This window comes from Harpegnathos saltator, unplaced genomic scaffold (genome assembly GCF_003227715.2).
Source record: "Harpegnathos saltator strain DR-91 unplaced genomic scaffold, Hsal_v8.6 scaffold839, whole genome shotgun sequence".
Lineage (NCBI taxonomy): Eukaryota > Metazoa > Arthropoda > Insecta > Hymenoptera > Formicidae > Harpegnathos > Harpegnathos saltator.
This window is the reverse complement of record NW_020230692.1, coordinates 38,806-60,979: the sequence shown is the minus strand read 5'-3', so window position 1 is coordinate 60,979 and position 22,174 is coordinate 38,806. Positions and strand designations below refer to the sequence as shown.

At 49.8% G+C, this 22,174-nt stretch overlaps 1 protein-coding gene across 3 annotated transcripts in view; it reads right to left on the bottom strand.

Moving 5' to 3' along the window:
* LOC105185998 (transmembrane and TPR repeat-containing protein 1) overlaps window positions 1-12,817 on the bottom strand; it is a 190,477-nt gene extending 177,660 nt beyond the window's left edge. Inside the window, exons 1-2 of one of the 3 annotated variants that reach the window (XM_025307220.1) lie at window positions 12,417-12,817; window positions 9,732-10,521 (exon numbers count right to left, since the gene is read on the bottom strand). In XM_025307220.1, the coding sequence (XP_025163005.1) occupies window positions 9,732-10,051 (320 nt within the window). In that variant the 5' untranslated portion in view covers window positions 10,052-10,521; window positions 12,417-12,817. Of the gene's footprint in view, window positions 1-9,731; window positions 11,838-12,416 lie in introns of those variants that run through there. The other 2 variants (XM_025307219.1, XM_019842724.2) reach the window with 2 other exon arrangements.
* Between the last annotated feature and the right edge of the window lie 9,357 nt (window positions 12,818-22,174).

The window sequence follows — 22,174 nt, the reverse complement described above, 5'->3', positions numbered from 1 at the left end:
TAACAAAGATATAAAGAAATAACGAAATTACAGTCCAAATTTCTTGGAATGAGAAGAACGAATATTTTTACTCAAGCAATAATAAAAATATTTCCTTATAAGGCCCTATTAATATTACATTATAAGACCCTATTGATATTACATTATAAGACTCTATTGATATTACCTTATAAGGCCCTCACAATATAAAGCCTCATAACGACCCGTTAAACGATTTATTACACATCTTGCAGGGCCCTTGTCTTTCTATCCCCACTAGGGCCCGATTATTGTTAGGGAAAAATTATCAGGCCCTTTATTATAGAGTCCTAATTAATTAATTTTTATACTCGGGAAGCCATTTGGCCGTGAGGCAAGCGATACCTTTCTCTCACACGCTGTCCACGCACGGGCGAGTTATCTCGGCCCAGCGGTCTCCGACGGAGTCGGAATTAGGCGAAGATGGTGGGGAATGCCCGCGGCAGGATTCCTGCCTCTTGAGGAAGACGTTGCCTTTGCAGTTTCTCACGAAACGCTCGGCTTATATAATATGTAATACGAATCTACGCTGTTAATATACTAAATGTCGCTCGCGAGTCGCGCGACTTTGACTTCCACTCGCGAGACGCCACGCGAGTGACTCGTAACTTCCGTAGCGTTGGCGGAACGCGCTAAATGTCCAGATAATGCTTAATTACTCGGGCCTACCGTAGTGGCTCTATATCTTTATATGCGATGCGCATATTAACGCTCTTCTGGATCTCGCCATCGCACCGCAACGACAGCCGGCAAGGAGGAAGAGCGCCTTTCGCACCTGCACGCACGCATATAAGAAGGCGATTTATTGTTACGGCGATACGTCAATCAGGTAACTATGGCACGCCCGACTTTGGAACCGTGAACTAATTACGACGACGTAATTAAGTAATTAACTTATCTAGCAGAGAAGGCTGCAGAGCGTCCCGTTCCGTAACTCAATCAAGGTGTGTGTATGTATGTGTATGTATATAAGTGTATGCGTGTTCACGCACATTTACAACTGACGCAGCTTGCCCGAGATATTTTACAGTTGCGCAATTAACCGGCGCGCGATTTATACATTTAATAGTATTTTCGACGAAGCGCGCGCTGATGAGAATACACGCGAGTCGCATTTCCCGAGCAATTTTTTAACGCGCAGCCGCGCATTAACGAACAAATCCTCAATTCCGCCCCGTATTTCACGGCGTAAGTTTATAACTTACACTTCTAAATAGTCCGTGCGCGCGAAACGCGAGTGATAGATACACGTCCGAATGAAAATATCACGAACGCGGCGGGGCGCGAGAGTTGAAATCCGAGCGTAATTCAGCGAAACAAATTGCACTTTTCTCGATGATTACATTACGCCCGCGTTAAATTAGCCCCGCTAAACAAAGCCCCGTCGTCCGCGGTGCGATTAGCGCGTAATAATTAATCGCCGGTAATGAGAGTTTCAGCGAGGAGGCCGCGCGAGCGCGCGCCGCGTAGCCTAATCATTAATTAATTCGCTCAAGCGCGGTTAGGCATTCGTCGTTTCGTTCTTACCGAGCTTGGTGAGAATTACGCGTATCTATACAGCGGGACGACGCACTGTGGGTGATGTTTGGCCTGAAAAGCTGGCCAAAAGTCAATTTTCTTAAAATCGTCCTAGGCAATTGAATATCTGCGGCATAATGAGCCGCTACGCTTTTGTTCATCCGCGATAACATGAAGTGGTTTGGTTAGTCGAGATTTGGACATTATTCGTATTGCACGCATCAATTCTCAGCGCTTTATAACATACAATCTTCGATCAGAATTTTAAGGTTCTTAGAAGCAGCAGCGCGAAATTTCTCGTTACGGATTGTTTCGAGGAAGATATGAAGAAACGTTTTAGACTATATTTGTTATAATATGTGAATTGTTATTCACATAGATAACGATATTGAAAATAGCACTCAATAACGTATCTTTTTGCGTCCTCGATGTCAAACTCGAAGGATTTGGTTATACTTTAGGGTATATCCTTGTTACGTTTCTTGGATGAAATGAAAGAGTAATCTCTCCGGATAAAGTATCAGAAAGAATTAGCGGGAAACCGCGGATGTAGCTTTAGTAATTACTTTTGTTTCCCTAAACGTAAATTAGGTTTTGTCTAAAGCTTGTTCAGACATAAAATTTCCTTTTGTTTGTTTTTGTTTTTTTCTTTTGTTTCCTTTCGTAATATGGACATAATTAACAGACTTCTACTAAGTTCTGACCCGTTACTAACAAATATGAGACTCGCACCAAGAAAGAAATCTAAACCATTTTTAAAGGTACCATTGGATATACTTCTTCTCACTGACCCCGCACCAAGAAGAGGAGATATTTCAATAGATGAAAATGATATTGATTTTGAGAATGGAATACACTCATTGGATGGAGAAATTTGGAATTTGTCTAGTTGAATACTTATCGATATGCAATATTACGCTTTCTTAATTATTAAAATATTTTTACATATATATTTGCATTTTATTTCATGAAAAACTTTTACGAAATCTTCATAATGGTCATATATATAATTAGTAGCACGTTTTAAACCGAAATTCGTCCAAAAATAATTTTGGCCAACTTTTTGGTACAAACGTCCCACTGTGCGACGGCGGAAATATTCGGGTCACCAAGCGCTCTCCCCCTCCCTCCATACCTCTCTCTCTCTCTCTCTCTCTCTCTCTCTCTCTCTCTCTCTCTCTCTCTCTCTCTCTCTCTCTCTCTCTCTCTCTCTCTCTCTCTCTCTGCGCTCTCTCGGCGCTCGGCCGGGAAAAGTGTTCCTTAATATACGTGCAGCATCGAGCGCGCGCTCGCTCACGGCACGCTTTCTCACGCGAGTCACGAAACGCTCGAGATGAATCACTGCGCAGCACGAAGCACGAAGTGATATAGGGCCGGCGTTGGCCGGCCGAAAGAGCGCCCGATGACGCGCCCGATGACGCGGAAGCGAATTATCTTTTCTAGCACCTCGCGCCGTCGGCTGATTAATCCGCCGCTGGCCGGTTCCCGGTCGGAGCGGGCCGCGCTTTATCCCGGAGACGGGGAGATTTAATGGCGCGCGGCCATTCGATTGTACGATTAATCGAGGGGAAATATTATAATCCGCGCTACCGTCGGAAACGAGCTTCACGGCCGAGCGCGGCCGACGTTGTACAGAATGTCAGGACGTCGCGTCGGGACGGACAAAGCGTCCGGCGCGGCGCTGCTGCTAAAGCGCCCTTCTCGGCGCGGAAATTGCGACGAGCGCGCGATGACTCTTAATGAACTCTCTCGCGCGGCCTCCCTCGGCGGCCGGTAAATAATATACTTCACGGGGTGTGCAACGCGACGCGAAAATGTCCAACTGCGAGCGAATCCTCGCGGTCGCTCGGACCGATTGATTCACGTCGGCGGAGAAAGATATTATCGCGTCGAGACATCGGAAGCTACGACGGAGGATACTCGCGGTCGACTCGCGCCGGGAGTCCCTCCTTCATCCTTGTCGCGTACGTGACGCTGCAACGCGGAGGAGACAAACGCGCGCTGCGGATTCCTCGTGACGAACGGCCCGGAGGAGCATTCATAGATACATAAAATAGTGCATTCCCGTCGCACTCGAGAGGAGCTATAGAGTATCCCTCGTCGCGAATCGATAACGCGAGCACCACGACCGGCCGTGTCTTTGAACGCACTTGGACTGTGAAGAGTTCGCTCATGAAACCGTCTTGCCCGAATAACTCGGGTGATAAAATAAAACGGGAGGAACTTTTGCTTGTCGCGAGCGCGAGCGGGACACCACCAGAGAGGGAAACGCGATGCACTTGAATGTGGAAATGCCCACTTTTCAAGTGGAGGTACGCTCAGATACGATAACTCTACCCCCCGCCCTCTCTTTCTCTCTCTTCAACTCATGCCAAAGTACAACCACATCGTCGGAATAAGTGTGCACACTCGCAGCCGCGTGATTTTCCCTCGTGCGCCGCCGACGTGTCGAATATACACAAAGTGCGATCTGGTGTCAACAATATCGCCGTTTAGATCGCGATAATATTATGGTATCGAGCGAAGCATCGACGCGACGTACGCCTCAATCAGCGCATCACGTCGCTGCTGTGGCGCGAAGCGTTCACGCACCTTTTCAGGTAAGTCCAAGATAGATGGGCATAGTTTTCTTTATTAGAAACAACACATCTGTATTATTGTAATAAATGATCAACAACATATTCACATACTCAGTAATGTTTAAGGCACAGAAGAATTTTTGTGAAAAAAAATTCATGGGGCACCAATAATAACGAAATATTAAAAATATCCCGTAAGGGGGGGGGGGGAATAGATGGTCAGGTGTATCCGGTTTAGATGGTCATACGTGAAGGGATAATTGGGCACGCCTATAGTAATGTAGAAATTTGTTTATCTTTGTTTATTTTTTTAGTATTTTACTTCCTTTTATTCATCATTAATCTTTTTATTAATCCCTTTATTAATGATTGATAAAATAAAACATTTCCACAAGTTTCTCATAGAAACCAAGGACAACATTGGAGTGAAGGTTGAAAAGTAGCAACACAGAAAAAGAGCTTACGGGAAAACATTGTTTATCAAAGTGGGAAGAGAGAAAGAAATCTATTCGGTATCTTTAAACGAAACAAGAAGCTATTAAAAATGGACTAAAGTTTTTAATGTTTGGTACCCAGGGAAAAATAATAGTCGAACAGATATCGGATCGACGTCTTTTATACGTCTGAAGCATCTAGAAAACGTCGATCCGATGTCCATTGCTTGCTATTTCTCGCTGAGTCCCTGAAAAAAAATGATTTTATCAATATATGCTAAGCGTCAGCGCTGATCGGTCAGTTGTGAATTGGATGTACCGCGAGTAAGTGTGTTTCATCCTGATGCCTAGAAATACTGCTATTGCGAGTAAATAAATGTTTTATGTTTCCAGTAATCTCCAAAACGTTTCACACGTCGGAAAAATATCTTGCGAATGCGGTGTATTTTGAGTTGCAACACTAGACCTGGGCTTAAGCGACTAAAAAACATCGTATTTAACCTAAACATTAATTACCGAAACGACGTATGCCCAGCTATTTCTTGACCATACGACCATCTAATCTGGACACCTGACCATCTATCCCCTTCGTAGAATATTTTTAATATTTCGTTATTATTGGCGTCCCATGAATTTTCTTTCACAAAAACTCTTCTGTACCCTAAACATTATCCTCTACTGAACGTGTTAATATGTCGCTCACCATTTATTGCATCAATACAGATGCGTTATTTGCAATTAAAAAAAACTTTCCCGGACTTACTCTATCTGTCGTTCGCGTTCATCCAAACCGTCGGCCGATACACACCTAAAGCCTCTCTCGCGAATTTTTCCCAGCGTAAGTTTGCGTCCTCGGTATAAACACGCGCGGAACAAAATGTAATTTCAGCCGTACATAAATTCTCCGCTCTCCCTCCCTCCCTCTCCCTCTCCCTCTCTCTCTCTCTCTCTCCTTGCAGCGATCCGCCGTACTCGCGCGCCGCGCGACAGGCAGCGGCGAACAAACGAGAAATTCTAATATCCAGCTCTCTCTCTCTCTCTCTCTCTCTCTCTCTCTCTCTCTCAATAAGGCTTAGTTACCAGACTGAATGAAACATCATCGTCGACGAATCGCCGGCGTAATCGAATGCGCGAGCGCAATACGCGCGTAGCACAGAGCTATATGCCGCGCGTCTAAATTAGAGCTCGCGCGACGCAATCATTCATGCATGTCAGTAGCGCCGCGCGCGGAACGAGATTCCAGAGCGCGCGCGCGCGCGCGCCCGAGTCAAGTAATTTAATAATAATTATTCCCTCACAGGACGCCCGGCCGCAAAGCGCGACCCATCGCCACTGTCGGCCGACTCATAAATCACCGGCTAACGCCTGGCGGACTTGGTCGCTGATCGTGATTTAACTGGCAACACCAGTAAAATGCTAACAACCGTGCGAACGAGCCGAGCTAAGAGGCGCCGCCGAGTAAATCTTAAATGAGCCGCCACGCTGAGGTCTTATTTATGAGATAGCTTTTCAATCGACGCTACTTAACGTCCGCGGATGAATATTTCAGCGTAAAGAGCCCAGAGAGAGAGAGAGAGAGAGAGAGGGGGGGAGGGATGCAAAGCGGGGGATCGCTCCGGTGAATGCAACCGGCGCTCGTTCGCCGGTGGTGCTTTCCTTCGGCGAAGCGTCGCGAGCGAATTGATTAGACGCCGCTTCAGAATTGCCTGGCTCGGTCGCGGGAAAGAGAAAAAGGAATCGCTGGAGATTCCCGTCGACATCGCCGCCGCACAATTTCGCAGCTCGGCGATTTCGCGAGGCACGCGCTGCTCCTCGGGCCGGGCTGGGCCGGGCCGGGTTGATGAAACAAAGGAGCAGCATCTTCGAGACAACGAGGCAAGTCGTCCTTGCGCGGGGAACGCGATTATATCGATCATCATCGTATGGGCGCAAAAGCCGTCGTCGAGCGTGTGTGACGCGCGCGTCTCGTCGAGGAGAGAACGCGTTGGTAAATCTTCCCGGAGGGAGAAGAACGGAGCCGGCGCGAGTGCTCCGCGAGGAGCAGCGGGGGATTCCTCTTAATTAAATCGACGCAAATGAGACGACGTGTGCCGCGCGACTTCGCGACTCCGAGCCGCTGCGCGACTTCCGCGTTTCAGCCCCGCAGAGACGACGACGTCTCGCGCGCGAAACCCATCAACCATAGCGACGCCGCTCGAAGGGGCGCGTGAACGAGGAAAATTCGACACGCACCGAAGCGTTCTCGACTGTCGAGCTGAGAGAGAGAGAGAGAGAGAGAGAGAGAGAGAGCTCGCGGTAATAAAAGCGTCGTTTCACTCCGCGTTCGCGAGCTATCCGCGGCTTACGCCCGCGAACGTAATCATCATCGAAGCCGGTTAGCGAGCGTTCCCTCCCTCCCCGCCCCCTCCTCCGCCCCCCGCGACTACTCGGAGAGAAATCGCGCGCGAGTCGACTGAGCTTCGCACGTTATTCATTCGAGACGCCGCGGCGTGGCGGGGCGAGAGACTCACGCTCGGCCGCGGCCGTAAATTATTTCCGCTCGAGACCAAGTAGTTGAGAAATACGTAGAGCTCGCATGAAATCCCATTTTTCCTACCAAATACGTCAGCCCCCCACGCGATCCCCGCCCCGTAAATAACCGTCGGCAACTGCTTTCCAAATATCCGACTGTGCACGGGCGCGCGCGCGCGCGCGCGCCTTGTGTGTACTGCGGCGGAGATAGCATCTCAATTAGCAGCCTTCGTGTGTGAAAAGTGTCGACAAAGCGGCCGGATCGAGCATTAACTACAGGGAGAACGACGGCCCCCCGCGCGTCCCCGATCCGCCGCACGAGCGATACGACGCACGTCGAATGCGAGATTGTCACTCCGTCGCGCCGGGCGGAGGGGAGGGCGAGATGGCCGCCGCTCGCCGATGATATCGCCGATAAAATGTGTAAAAGCGCGGCGGGCCGGGGGGCCGGCGAGGGGGGACGGAGCGATACACGGGAAGAAAATGATGGGCGGTCGGAGGAAATGCCCGGGAATCTCTCCCGGGAAACTTTAGAACGGTGGCCGGGTGTGTGGAAGGCGCCGCCGGGTCAACTGGCACGAATGCACCCTGGACTTTTGGGGTCGCCGGCACGTTTTCATCCGGGGACTCGAATCCTCAAAGCGGCATACCGTGAGCGCCGTCGGAGTTTCGCCGGCAATAAAGAGAGCGGCCGGTGAAAAGAGACGCGCCTCTCGCATCGCGTCGCGTCGCGTCGCGTCGCAAGGGCGAGAGGGGGGGGACGTACCCCTACAGCGAGAGAGAAACATACACGCGACCTCGGATGGGGCTTAGGAATTGTCCGAGGCGTTCCGCTCCCCTCCTCCCCCCCGCACCGTGCCGGCAGCTGCAAAACACGACTGCCCGTGCGGAAAAGATATCTCGTGGCCGAGTTATCGACGAAGGACGTTTCCTTATTTATTCCCGAGGCGACGCGCCGCCCCTCTCTTTCTCTCCTCTCTTCCTCTCGCCGCGCGCTATCGCGACGTAACGTAACGCAAGAAGATGGGAAAGACACCCCCATAGAGGATGGATCGTGAAGCGGTATAGAAATTCGCGAGCGAGCCTCCTCGCGTTAAACGGCGGCGCGATGCATCATCAAACATGCAATATGTGGTAGACAACTTTCGCCTTAAACGGCTGACACATAAATCTTCGCTTATCCTTTCAACCGCGCCGCCGCTGTCGGCGCGGGCGCATCTTCGCACGTGTGCATAAACCACTCCTCCCCCGGCCGAATCGGCCGAGCGGCGCCAACAATGAGAGACTATGGCGCGGCTATCGCTCTGCTCGCGCGCGCGCGCGCGCGCGATATAAAGCGGCCTCGCGCGCGTCAGTGGCGATCCGGAAATCGTTAAAGTCTCGTCTTGCCAAGACGAATGCGGCTCGCGCGCAGCGCGGCGCCAGCGTCCTCGCGCCCCCTCCCCCCTCCCCTCTCGCCCCGCCGGATTATGGATGCGTTCCACTTCCGATAACGCGCGAAACGTGGAGGCGTTATGCGCTGCTCGCGAGCTACGCCCGCCGACTCCCTTTCCCGCCCCGCGCTCCCGGCCCGCCGCGGCCGCGCGCCCACCTCGTCGAAGTTGGCAACAGCATCTGGAGCGTTAAGGGCGGATGAGCGATGTGCCGGTGTCTTGTGGCGTGATGGATCGTCCAATACCAGCCAATATGCAGTATTGCACGTGGAGTGGCAAACTGGTATCCATGCATCAAATCGGCGGCAGCGGCGGCATGGCTGGACGGATCGGCGGCGGCCGATGGAGAGTCGGAGGGGGGGCGGGGGCGGGGGGAGGGGGGAGGGGGGAGCGCAGAGGGAAGCAGGACGGAAAGGGAGGACGGACGGACGGATGACGGGAGGGTGCAAGTTTCGTGTGCTCTACGACACGACACGCTACGCCGCCGCACACTATCGTATGCTCGGTCGCGTCCGTCGTGGTCAGGAAGAACGGTTCTTGCCGATCCTGTCCTTCGTGGTACGACCATAAGGTGCATCTCCGACTGCATGGGACGCGCCTGTATATGCGGCCGCGTATGTGCACACGTACGCGTGCATGTACGTGTGTATATATAGACGCGATGTCTGCCGGTAAGAACGGGGGTGAGAGACTGAGAGCCAGGCGGAGGGAGGGGGGGGGGAGAGAGAGAGAGAGAGAGAGAGAGAGAGAGGACACCCCGGTGCTGCGAGCTACGTGGTCGTGCCATGTGTTTGGAACGTCAGGCAACCAGACACGTTCCTCGAGACAAGTTCTTGCTGTCTTATTTTATCTGGACGGACGACCGTGCAAGCGAATCGTATTCACTTTTCTGTTTTACGGATTTTCCTGAGGGTTTGACGAAAATCCACGGAGAAAGAGAGAGAGAGAGAGAGAGAGAGAGAGGAGAGAGGAAGGACGCAAGAAATGAAATAAAGCGCGCTAATGAGACCGCCGCGAGACAACGGAAACGTCCGATTGTTTCATCGGGAGGAAGACACCCCAGCCGGCCGACCGCTCGTATCGATAACCTCGAGATGGCGCTAATTCGATGACGCCTCGAGTATCGGCGAATACGGAAGTTGCAGGAAATGACGATGAGACCAATCGAGTAAATCGCCGCTGTCGCTGATCTCGCCGCGAAGAAGAAGAAGAAAAACCGGCGGACGCCGGGGACTCACCGGAACGTCAGGGTGGTGAAGGGCCGGTAACTCTTGTGGCTGTTGATGCTCTCCATCGGCGTGCCCCAGAAATCGTCGTTGAGCACGCTGCTCCACGACGCCTTGCCGATCACATCCCGGTTCCTCACCACCGCCGGTATGTCGTCGTGCACAAAGTCGCAGTCGAGCGCGTTCAGGTAGCAACCGACCGCGACGAGCGCGACCGCCACGTAGATGCACCAGCCGGGTGGCTCGTTCGTCTCAGTCTCGTTGCAACCGCCGCGGCCGTTCCTCTTGGCCGCCTGGCAGAAGCAAGAGGAGCCGTTGTTCCGTCGCCTCATGTCGCTCGGCACTCGCTTCGACACCGCGCACGAGATGAGATCTCTTGTCGTCACGCACGTCCTCCCGGCGGCGCGCCGCTCTCATGCGTTCACGCTCGCACCAAGCCGTGGCTCGCGGGCACCGTTATCTGCGCCGCCGCTGATCGCACCCAGTAAGACTGCACTGCTCGCCAGCGTGACCAGCCGACTCTCGCATCGCGAGGCGCGAGAGCACATTCGACCCGGATGATCGACAAGTTCGCTCGCTCTCTCTCTCTCTCTCTCTCTCTCTCTCTCTCTCTCTCTCTCTCTCCTCTCTCCCTCTCTTCAACTTCTTTAGCCTCGCGTCTCTTCAACACACGTTCAAGAGTCTTCGGCGTTGTGCCTGGAGTCACCGCGTGACCAGCGTTGCTTCATCGGCGAAGACGACGCACAGACGCGGGACTCGCGCGGGCAAGAATCAACGAGACGTGATCTCCCGCTGACATTCGCTGCAAAAGAACGCTCGTCGGTGCCTCGTGCGTTGGAATCGTGCCGTTTAGCCCGACGACGATACTCGCCCGAGCACTCGCTCGTCTCGCGGCGAGCTTGACAAATGACCGCGGGGTTTCATTATTTACCGGCTCGGCCGCGCTCTAGGTGAAGGGGAACAGAACGGGGTTGTCGCGCGAGCGCGCTCGGGAGCCACTCACACTCCACGACGCGGGTAATAGCCGCCCTCGCGTGGACCTTCCGCCGGGATTGTCCCCCTGGGAGTCCAGTCGGTGGATTCTTTTTTTACGTAACCGCGTAACGACGTAACAGCTCGTTACCGCGGACACGGTATCGGCTCGACTCGCGCTCTCTCCCCGGCCGCAAATCACTGAGCCGCGCCGATCATTACGGATACTCCCGGTGGGAATACGCCGCGATATACTCGGAGAGAGAGAGAGAGAGAGAGAGAGAGAGAGAGCTCGCCAGCTCGAGCGACAGCTTCGCGTCGGCCAAGTGTGAGCCGTGCGAGCACACGAGTGAGGCACAGGTGAACACGCTGCCACTTGGCCGCGATGTTCATACACGACGCGGCCCGTTGTTGTCCGTCCGTTGTTGGCTTCGGTCTTCTCGCGGTGGACTCGCAGATGCCGAAGGACGCGAGACGCGAGAGCACGGTGTTGCGCGCGTGTTGTCGAGCGCGATCCTTACGGCGAAGCAGCTTAGCAGCGCATCATTCATCATATCGATCGCGAGACGTTGCGCAATGAGCACACTGAGCGCGATACATCATGTCGCGTCGGCACGGAGGCGACGGAGGACCGGACGCCGGGAGAGAGAGAGAGAGAAGGACGCGCGACGTCGACGATGCTGCTGCTACTGCTGCTGCTGCTGCTGCTGCGCCCGTTACTTCCTCTATCGTCCCAAATTGGCGAGCCTCTCGACCAGGCGAGAGCGCCAAGTCCTCGTCTCGCCGCCGCTGGTGGGTCTCGACTTTTTTTCGCTGCATCAAGGGAATTTCGCGGAATTATGGAGAACAGTTCGCGAGACGCCCACAAGGACGGCTGTGTGACCCAGTTACAGCAACGGCGCGACAACGAGCGCGAGTACGACGACGACGACGACGACGACGACGACGACGATGACGACGGCGTTGTAGCCGGGGCTCCTCTGCCGCCACAATTTTACTGTGCATATAGATCTATACGGGCGACCCGTATCTCGCCGGGGGCACGGCTTGAAATCCTCCGTCGCAGCACCTTCACCAACCCCCCCGAGCTACCACTTTCCCACTTCTTCCCCGACGCCGCCACCGTCACCGTCACCGTCACCGTCACCGTCACCGTTACCGCCACCGCCACTGCCACCGCCGCCGCCGCCGCCGCCGCCGCCGCCGCCGTTGCCACCACTTGGCCGATGTTTCTTCTTCCGCCTGTTCCTCGTTCTCCTTCTCGGCTTCCTCCGCCTCTCGCGCGCCGTCCAATTTAGTCCCCGGACGGGTATCGCGCGATAATGTTTTTCCTCCCTCCTCGGTTTCGTCTGGCCCTGCTAACCCAGAATCGAACTTTCGACGCCCGGACGATCTCGCTGGCTGGCTCTCGCTGCTCTCGCCTACGGCGATGAGATGACACTCGAGTGAAAAGTCGGGGACGTTCTCGAGGACCTCGAGAGTGCTAGCCGCTCAACGTTCCTCGCACGACGTTCCGTCTCGTCCGTTCGCGAGCGCATTCGGCGCACCGGCTGACTTGTCACGGGGGGCGGGAGGAGGGTAGGGGGGAGGGGGAAGCGAGAGAACTCGCCGCGCGATAAAGAACCCGGGCCGAGCTCTGGCTCCGGAGATGCTCGATAACGTCAGCCGCACGGACTTATCGAAACGCTCTACTTGCGATATACAATGTTCCGCTGCCGCTCATACCTCCCTTCCTCCCTTCTCTCTGTGTCTCGCGGATATTTGATTCCTCCGGTCTTCCTCCTCTCTTTCCGCCGTCCAACGCGCGCAACGGTACACGAGGACTCGGGAGGGACGATCTCAAACGCAGAGGTAGAAAAAGGCAATTTCTTCACTGATCGCTGCTATCTCGCCGGTCCCCGACGCGGCCGAAACAACCCCCGGACAGGCACCTCCCGCCGAACGACGTATCATCTAGCGGCGGAGAACTCGGTACCGGTCGCCACGGCGCGCGAATCGGCACGCATCGCGCGGGGAAGTCATCGAAACGCCACGGAACGGTAGACGAGAGACGTCGGCGGCACCGGGCCCGCGAGCGAGTCGTCACGACGACGATAAGCGCGAGACTAAGGGACGACGGCATCCGCCCGGTTATATACCCGACGCACTCTGACCCGCAAAGCCGCGCCCGCGCACGAGCCACCCCCGGGGGCTTCCCTCCTCCTCCTCCTCCGCCTGCGTCCTCGTGCCTTCCCTTTCTTCTTCTTTCGCGTTCGCCAGCACCTGCCGCCACCCTCAACCTTGGACCCCCCCCCCTCCCCACTGACGTCATGTTGTTTACCTATGGTTTACCTGCCAAAACACCAGCTCCGAAAACACCAGCGCTGGGGTCAAGCAAGACGATCGAGGATATCGGACGAGTATGAGCGCGTCGGCAGCGACGCTTTCGACGTTACGATCGACTGCTGGCCGTAAATCGTTGAAGAAGCGCGCGCGCGCGCGCGGTCTCTCGCAAATGTCTGTTGCTCGGTAATGGCTGTTGGCGGAAACTGTTGCGAAAAGCGTCGCGAGATACGAGAGAGCGTTTTTCCTGTTTATTATTCCGGCGTATTAGAGAGAATGTCCGTTTTGTTGCTCCCCTTAATTGGAACGTAAGGTCGCTCGTCACGTCTCTGACGTTTCCAATTACTTCACTCTACGCTCTCGTTTGTCACGGCTCGTCCTCGGGACCGAGCGTTCGACGTCATCGACGAGACACGTTCAGCGTTGTCTACGGTGCCGTGTTATGTCATCGGAGACACTCTCTCGCGTTATGCGAGATAGTAAAATTACGAAGACGACGCGGCCAATTATTTATTGCTCTCGCGATCCTCTCCGCGAGGATATCTAGAATCTGCCAATTCGACGGATCACGGCTGGCGGATCGGCGAACATATAACGTGACGAGACGAGCTCGTTACGAGCGATGATGATACGGTAACGAGCGCGCAGTGGTAAGTGCTGCTGTATTGTACGTTAAATTTGGCTACATCGCCATCACCGTTACGAATATGTGCGTTTATCCCGCGAAATTACATCGTATCAAGGCATAATGAGACGATGTAATTTCGGCCACCGCCGGAAATCATTACCGGGAACGGAAGAGGCTGCAGCTTGGAATGGAACCGTTTGCCGTTTGTTTCATTCTTCAACGCCTCCTGATAACTATAGTATACCAGAAACGCATTTAAGAATCCATAACTTGGTGAAAAAAGGAGATATTTTCGTTTTCTTTGCACCGCTGTAAGGGTGAATTCTTCTTCTGAAAAATGGTATATAGATTGTATGTAGATGCGGTTTAGTCTGTTTCTAGCTCAATTTTAATGATAACATGTTTTGTCAAATTCCAAGTAGGCATAGCTAGCATTGTTACTGACATCTAGAAGTGTACTATAAATGGACAGATTGGTATCTGTTAGAATTTTATACATTTGGAGGCTTTCTCAGATGCAAAATGTGAAATTAAAAAAATATGTGAAATTCAGAATGACGGATCCAATATGGTGGACACGAAAATCAAGAAATCAAACCTATTTTTGTAAAACCTGGTGACCTACAATTTTTTATGCGGCGAAAAATGAAGGGACGACCGACTATCTAAATGCTGATTTATAAGATATTCTTCTGAAATAGTAAGCTTGACGCTCTGAATGATAAACTTCACTCACAAATATAGTAAAGTTTCAGCTCAAAAATGTCAAGCTGACTATCAACCAAATATCAAGCTGACTAGAATTATAGAATCGTATAGATTATACCCTTCATTTTTTTCTGTATAGATTACTGATTTTCGTATATACTTTTAGGATCCAAGTCATACTTACCAATAAACGAAAAACGAACGATAAAAAAAACCAATATAAAATTCTGATATTTTTTTTCGTTATCACTACTTATAGTCTCGGTTCAAAAAAACTCAAATTTTATTCTTAAAACACTTATAAAAAGACGTTAAAGGGCGTTAAAACGCACGAGTGGACTTGCAGCGCGAACGAAAGTCGCCGAGAAAGTCCGCGTGCAAAGTTACGCAACGAGTCAGAATCGCGATTTTATTCGGATGATATATTTGCATTAAAAGGATATTAACTCTTTTTGAGAATAAAAGGTATACGAAGCACAGAAGACAAATCCTGAGGACGCGGAAACAGATACACGGAGAAAAATGTCTGGTCGAGTGGAGCAGATTTCTGGCGAAGCGCAAATTCCGACTGAGGTTGTCAGAATTCGGTTTAATTATCGAGACTTCCGGTTGAGCCGAACAGAATTTCCGGTATTTGCGATAGGAATTTCTGAGCCGCTCATATTTCACCGGATAATTGCTTCATTCGGCCAAACATTTTTCTCTCCGTGTACAGAACTACACGAGAGAGAGAGAGAGAGAGAGAGAGAGAGAGAGAGAGAGAGAGAGAGAGAGAGAGAGAGAGAGAGAGAGAGAGAGAGAGAGAGAGAGAGAGAGAGAGAGAGAGAGAGAGAGAGAGAGAGAGAGAGAGAGAGAGAGAGAGAGGGGGAGAGAGAAGGAGGGGGAGAAAGAGCGGGACGCGCAAAAAAATTACATCGAAAGATACAAACACACGGAAATGTGCGTGCAAATTCAGAAACCGACCGCTCCGCGAGTCTCAATAGCGAGTTTTCGGGCGAGCCGCTTTCCGCCGCGACAAGCTCACTCGCGAAAAGTCCCGAGGCTATCAAGCGACCAAAGTATCGATATCAAGCCATGAGGGAAGGGAGGGGGGTCAGAATTTTTTACACCGTCGATAAGCGATTCCCGCGGAAAGTTCTAATTGAGCGAGATACCAACATTCTTCCGCCGAGGAACTTGATATTAGCGACAAGACTGTCGCCGGAGTAATTCGCATAATGTGGCCGGAGCTCGCAATTAATGATCATTTAGTTCGATGGCGCCGAAGTAGCAGTCAGTGGCAGCATCCGCGAGCGAGCGGGTAACTTTGGAGCCGCCAAGCGCGCGGCCAACTTCCGTATGAATCCACTTCCGAACTACACAAGAATTTTTAATTACAGCCTTATAGAAGGAAAAACGCCACTTACGTGTCGGGTTAATGGCGTCTCCGTGGTCGAACGCGGCGGCTGGAACGCGGGCCGACGACGACGACGACGACGACTTTTTAGCCCGACAAGACAGTGATTATTCGCGATAATTATTCGATTCGCGCCTGTGCTCTTCATTCTCCACGGCCCTCGGCCCTCGGCCCACGACCCGTTTACCTCGCTACTTGGCCTCCCCATTGTGCGTCTCGCGGAAGTCACCCCGGCGGCTCGCGAATTACAGCGGACGCGCGACGCTATGATCGACGTAAACGACGGCCGGGCTGATTGGAAGAATCGATATGATCGCTCCAGCGGACAAGATTTCGCGCAGCGGCGCGAGCAGGCGGGAGAGAGGCTGCGCTCCAACCGTTTCTCCTCCGCGGACTTGGCGTTGAAGTATAAATTGGTTTTATGCTCTGCCGGCGAAGTTTCTAACTGGAAACTTATAGTCGCGGAACAAACGTCTGTAGACGGCACTGAAATAGTGTTGAGACGCTCGTTGCGCCTGAATATTCAGCGGCTTCCTTCGCCCTCGCCCTGTGCCTATGTCTCGCTGCCTACTTCGTTATACTCGGTTAACGCTCGCAGCGTCTGACCGTATTTAATAATGCATCTAACCAACGACGGCGCCGCCATAGAAGACGCCCCACGAGAGCAAGGTCCGCCAACGACCGTGAAAAGGTGTCGGTGTGTCGGTGTCGCCGTCGCTTATCGTGGTCGTTGTCGGCGTCCTTGTGTTGGCTCGACCGCGATACGAACGCGCGGCGCGGCGCGGCGGCTCCCTTCGTGGGCCCGAGGGCGAGCCGGGAAAAAGCACTCGGAGCGACTTGGTCTGAAATAAAGATAAAGGCAGGGCTCGTTCCGTGTTCGCCCGCCCGACCGCCTCTCTCTCCCTGCGTGCGCTTTCATTTATTAAACGCCGCGGCGTATCGAGCAATTGCTCGCGCCCGCGCCCGCGCCGTCTCCTGGCCGGAGGTATAAAGATGAAGCAATAGGGGACGACGAGCGCGCGAAAGGTCAGCCTGACGCATCAAGCTGCTCGTGCTTGACCGCTCGGCCGCGCGGTTCATTCATTTTAATGTTCACACGCCGCGCATTCGTGATCCTCGCGGCTCGCCCCTAGCGTCGATCTTATCGGCGAGTCGTGAAACCCGCTGCGCTTATCTCGCGAAATATTTAGACTCTCGCCGATCGCGTCTCCGTTCTCCAAAGAGTTCTCTCCTGTTTCGCCGAAAAATCACACGTTAGCCGTGCGGATGGCTGTGAACTCCGATGAACCGGCAAACCCCGGCCGGCCAGCGCCGACGTATCGATCGGCGGGAAATCTTAAGCGCGAGCGCGGGCGCGAGAAATAATACCTATAATCTATACGTACGAACGTAATGCGAAACACGCGAATTATGTCGCGAGACACGAAGGCGCTCCGAGCCGCCCGTTGTCCGAGTTCCCGGGCGATTGCCGACGGCGTGGTCCGACGATGTGCCCCGCTGTTGACACATCACTGCGAGAATCGGCGGCTCGCACCCGCTGGGAGCCCAACTACTGCGAAAGCCGTTAACGCCGCTAATGAATTCGGACGACGTGGCTTCATCGAAGCATCTCTCTCTCTCTCTCTCTCTCTCTCTCTCTCTCTCTCTTGTTGCGGCATGCGCGGCCCGGCACCCGCGAGAGTTCGTTCGATGGAGGGACTGTTTCGCAGCCGCGCCGCCGCCACAATAGGAACTCCGCGGACAATCAAAGGTGGCGCGGACACTCGCTCGGTCGGACAGTGAAGCGCGCGCGCCGCCGCCGCTCTCCGAGCGCGAGGAAGGAATGTATTTAATTAATGTATTCGCGACCAACGGCTATATGGAATACATACACACACACACACAGAGACAGGGCAGCAAGCCCGCGGCTCGGCTGACGCTTCGCGTCATGTGCACGTGCGTGGCCACGTGTCCACTCTCGCCTTTGTGTGCGCTGGGAAGAAAGCGCTTGGTATTTGTGTAATCATAATTTGACTGTAATCACGTGATGGGAGAATAGCAGAGGACAGGTATCATTGTCGCGGAGATAGTAATAATCATACGGGGTAAGTCCGGGATAGATGAGCATAGTTTCTTTAATTCGAAATCACATTCAATGAAGAATAATGTTTAAGATACAGAACTAGTTCTGTGAAAAAAAATTTCGTCAATTTGGGACGTCAATAATAACGAAATATTAAAAATATTCTGTGAGGGATAGATGGTCAGGTATCCGGCTTAGGTGGTCATATATAGAGCTGTGCGAATCAAGAATTTCTATGTCGAATCGAATCGAATCAAATCTCATTTTTTTAATTCGAATTCGAATCGAATCGAATCTATGAAATTTCAGTATTTATGCATAAAAGGGGTCCCCTCCCCGATTTAATTTATTTTTAAGTATGTTGTTGGGGGAGTCTTCCTGAGTTGTTTCATATATATATACACATATAAGGGTCGGACGCAAATAGCTTCGGAGATACAGGTTGAGAAAGGATAGAAATTCGTGTAGTTTCATTATCAAACGCACCTTCGCGGAAAAAAATGGACATGTTGAAAATTATCGAACGTAAACAACGAGCGTAAGCGGAATCGCGCCTGCCGAGGTGTAAACAGCGCCGGGGTCAGGTCACATTGACGAGGAACGCAGTCGCAAGTATTTTTGCTAGCTCGTAGCCGAAGCACGAGCATGAGAAAAAATATGTCAGTGTATATCGAGGTAGAAACTGCCGTAGCAGTGATTCTTTTAAATTTTTTTAAATTGACACCGCGCATAAATATTATGCACAAAATATCAGATTAATATTTATATAAAGTGTTGCAAAAGAAAGCCAGTGCAATCAGTATGGTTTTTCATTCGTCAAATATATATCTTATCGATCACTCTTAAGGTTCCGCGTATAATTTTTCGCAGAATAGATATTTCCGCAATGATTAGAGGGGAAGCAAACAGTGTTTCTCGCAATTCATATTTTTATTAAACTAGATGTGAACGCATATTATCGCGCACTATTTTTATTATCTCTGGACGAAAACCAATGCAATTTATATATGAGCATGCGTTATAAAACATGACGCTTTCTGAGCGTTTGATCTGCACACTCACCGACTTTCGTTGATTCCTGTGACTCTGCATCCGTCCAATGTCCAGTCTCCTCAGCATTCAGGACAAGTTTCTTTTTTCACAATATTTTGTCGCTTTTTCTTTCTCTTTGTTTATCTTTTCTGTTTCATTAATTTTAATGAGATTTAAGGAAAAGAAATGGCGAGATAAAGAAGCGCGTATATGGTCGCGTTCAAGAGATGAGATTCTTATCTCAAAAAGAAGTAAACACGATAAATTGCAACGTTCCGAGAATATATACGTGAGACACGATTCGCGTAGAATCAATCGCGAATGAAAATTACGACGTTTAGACAAGAGAGAAAAAACGAAAATGTTTTGTTTCGCGAACGGTAATTCGAAAGAAACGCACATCTTGTTTCGTAAAGACTAAGTTGTAATGTAAATAAACGCGCGTACCGAATTTATCGGTTATTTCAAATGAAATATTATCGCTTCTGACGCGCGCGAAAAATGTAGAGAATTAAGATAAACTCGACAGACATAAAATTTATCAGGCCAAATAAGATAAATAATGGTGAATTTCACGTGCGATGGCGCAATTCTGATCAAATTTTAACGTTACACACTACTCGAAGCAGGAGTTATATTGATTGAATCGCAGCAAATAATTCCATATTTTGATTTCAATATAACAAACTAAAGCATTTATATCTGTATCTTCTAATGATTCAGAATAAATATAAAAGAGAGAAATATATATTATATCTTAAAGATTCTGTTGCGTAATACGGTCATTGAAAGACACGATCTCCTGATTCTTTCGAGCAACGTGTGAAAAAAAGTATAATTAAATCGCATTGATTTTCTCGAGATAGTATTGCAAACACCCATCACCATAAAAACGTCTTTTCTTCTCTGACTCACCGATACACAGCAGACAGAGTCGGCCGCGTTCTGCTGCAGATCTGTAATAGAAAATATAGTTTCGTTAGTTAAACCGTTAGGTTAAAAGTTAGATTGAATTCAATTCGCGGAAGCGCGCGCGCAGATACAAACGTTGACTCTTTGCCATTGTAATTCAACGGCTTTGATTCCAATCGCTCGGTTTTCGATCGCAATAAATCAAGAAAAAATGTACAAACGATCGGTGAATCTCACCTTCAAGCCGACTCTGCTCGGCCCGAACCGGATCCTCCGGTGCGGCATCGGCGTCCGTCGAAACTGCGTCCTGATAACCGCAGCTATCGCGTGGCTGTAAACTCCAGCAGATCTGTAACAAAAAACGAGTTTCCTCATTAGTATTACAGCGACAAATGCGTCCCGCATCAAGAGTACGAAGACTCGAGACTACAAATTAGCTTCTTTAACTTAACCAAGTTAACTAATAAAAGTTTACCTTTAAAGACCATGAAACACTGCTATTGCTCAGGATGTTGCGGATCATCACGCGCACACACACACACACACACACACACGCACGAAAATTACACGTTACACGCACGCGTACACTGTGATCGAGCGTGAAAATTCGGAAATTATTACCCGCGGCGATCCGCCGATCCGTCCGCCGCCGCGGCGTAAACAATAATGGAAACGGTCGCGGCAATTGCGTACTTATGAACATGTTGTTTTCAAAGTCGCGCGACCTTGTCCCGCCGGGACGCATCTCAGAGAGCCCGTAACGTTGTATAAAACTTACCTTTTTAAACGAAAGAGGTAAAAAGAGGCGCCAAGTACACGCGCAACACGTATTGTGTTATTTTTAGAAATTTCAAATTACTTTTCTTCAAGTTATATATATGTAACATAAAATTTTACAAATAAAATTTATAACTGTAATAAAACTCTACAACACTACTTCGCAAAAGAAATGTTATAAACGTTGTTTACGCTTTTAGTACTGTGCATCGTACCGCACCTGAGCGTGTATCTTTGGGCAATGTAATTTATTATTTTCGTTATGCAAGTAATAAGTTTGTACAAGTAAAACTTATATCTCTAACAATAAATTCTTCTATTGAATACTATAAATAAAACTCTATAAAACTGTTCTACAAAAAAATGATATAACGAAACAATAGCATCAACTGAAAAACTCTCTACTCAACATCAACTCTGCAAATGAGAGCGATTTGCAATCTGAAGATAAATGTATGTGTGCCGAAGGCCCCCCCCACACCCCCCTTCGGTGTGGATGTGTGTGTATGCTTCGGTGATTCATTACTTTAAATGAATTTTCATATTTACTACTTTCATCGTTTCTCAGCTTGTATCTCTGAAGCTATTTGCGTCCGACCCTTATATGGTATATGTACTCGTATATGAAACGATTCAGAAAGACTCCCTCAACAACATATTTAAAAATAAATTAAATCGGAGATGGGGCCTCTTTTATGCATAAATACCGAAATTTCATCCCAATTCGAATCGAATCATTAAAAAAATTAACATGACAATTAAACATGCAAATAATGATGGAAGATTTTAATATGAAAGGGAATATCGATATTATAATATCATCTTAAAGTAAAATATATATTTAGATATTTAAAGTAATTTATAATTAAGTTATTAATTTTAAGTTATTAATTATAAGTTAAGTTAATTACAAGTTAAGGGTTCAAATATACAGCCCATTTTATAGCTGATGCGCGCAAACGCTAATGTATTTGATTCGTATTCGAATCTTCGCGATTCGAAATTTTCGAATTATTCGGATTCGAGTCATAGGGATTTGGATTCGAATTCGAATAGTTCGCACATCTACATAGTCATGTATAAAGGGATAGTTGGACATGCCTATAATGATGTATAGAAATTTGCTTATCTTCATTTATTTTTTTAATATTTTACATCCTTTTATTAATCATTAACCATTTTATTAATCTTTTTATTAATTATTAATAAAATAAAACATTTCCACAAGTTTGTTATTGAAACCAGGGACAACATTGGAGAGATGATTGAAAAGTGGCAACACAGAAAAAGGCCCTACGAGAAAACATCGGTTATCAAGAGAGAAAAGAGAAAGAAATCTATTCGGCATCTTTAAACGAAACAAGGAGCTGCTTAAAACATATTGCTTTTTAATGTTAGGGAAAAATGATAGTCGATAGAGATCGGATAATAGATATCGGGTCGATGTCTTTAATACGTCTAAGGCATTTAAAAAACATCGATCCGATGTCCATTGCTTGCTGTTTCTCGCTGAGTAGGCTGCCCGTCTAACCCTGATAACAATGAACCATCCTGTTTGGAGAGTTCGCGTGAAGACGCGTATACCGCGTGAAACGTAGCCTCGGTGACGAATTTTGAGGCGAAGTACGCAAATACGAAGTTTTCTT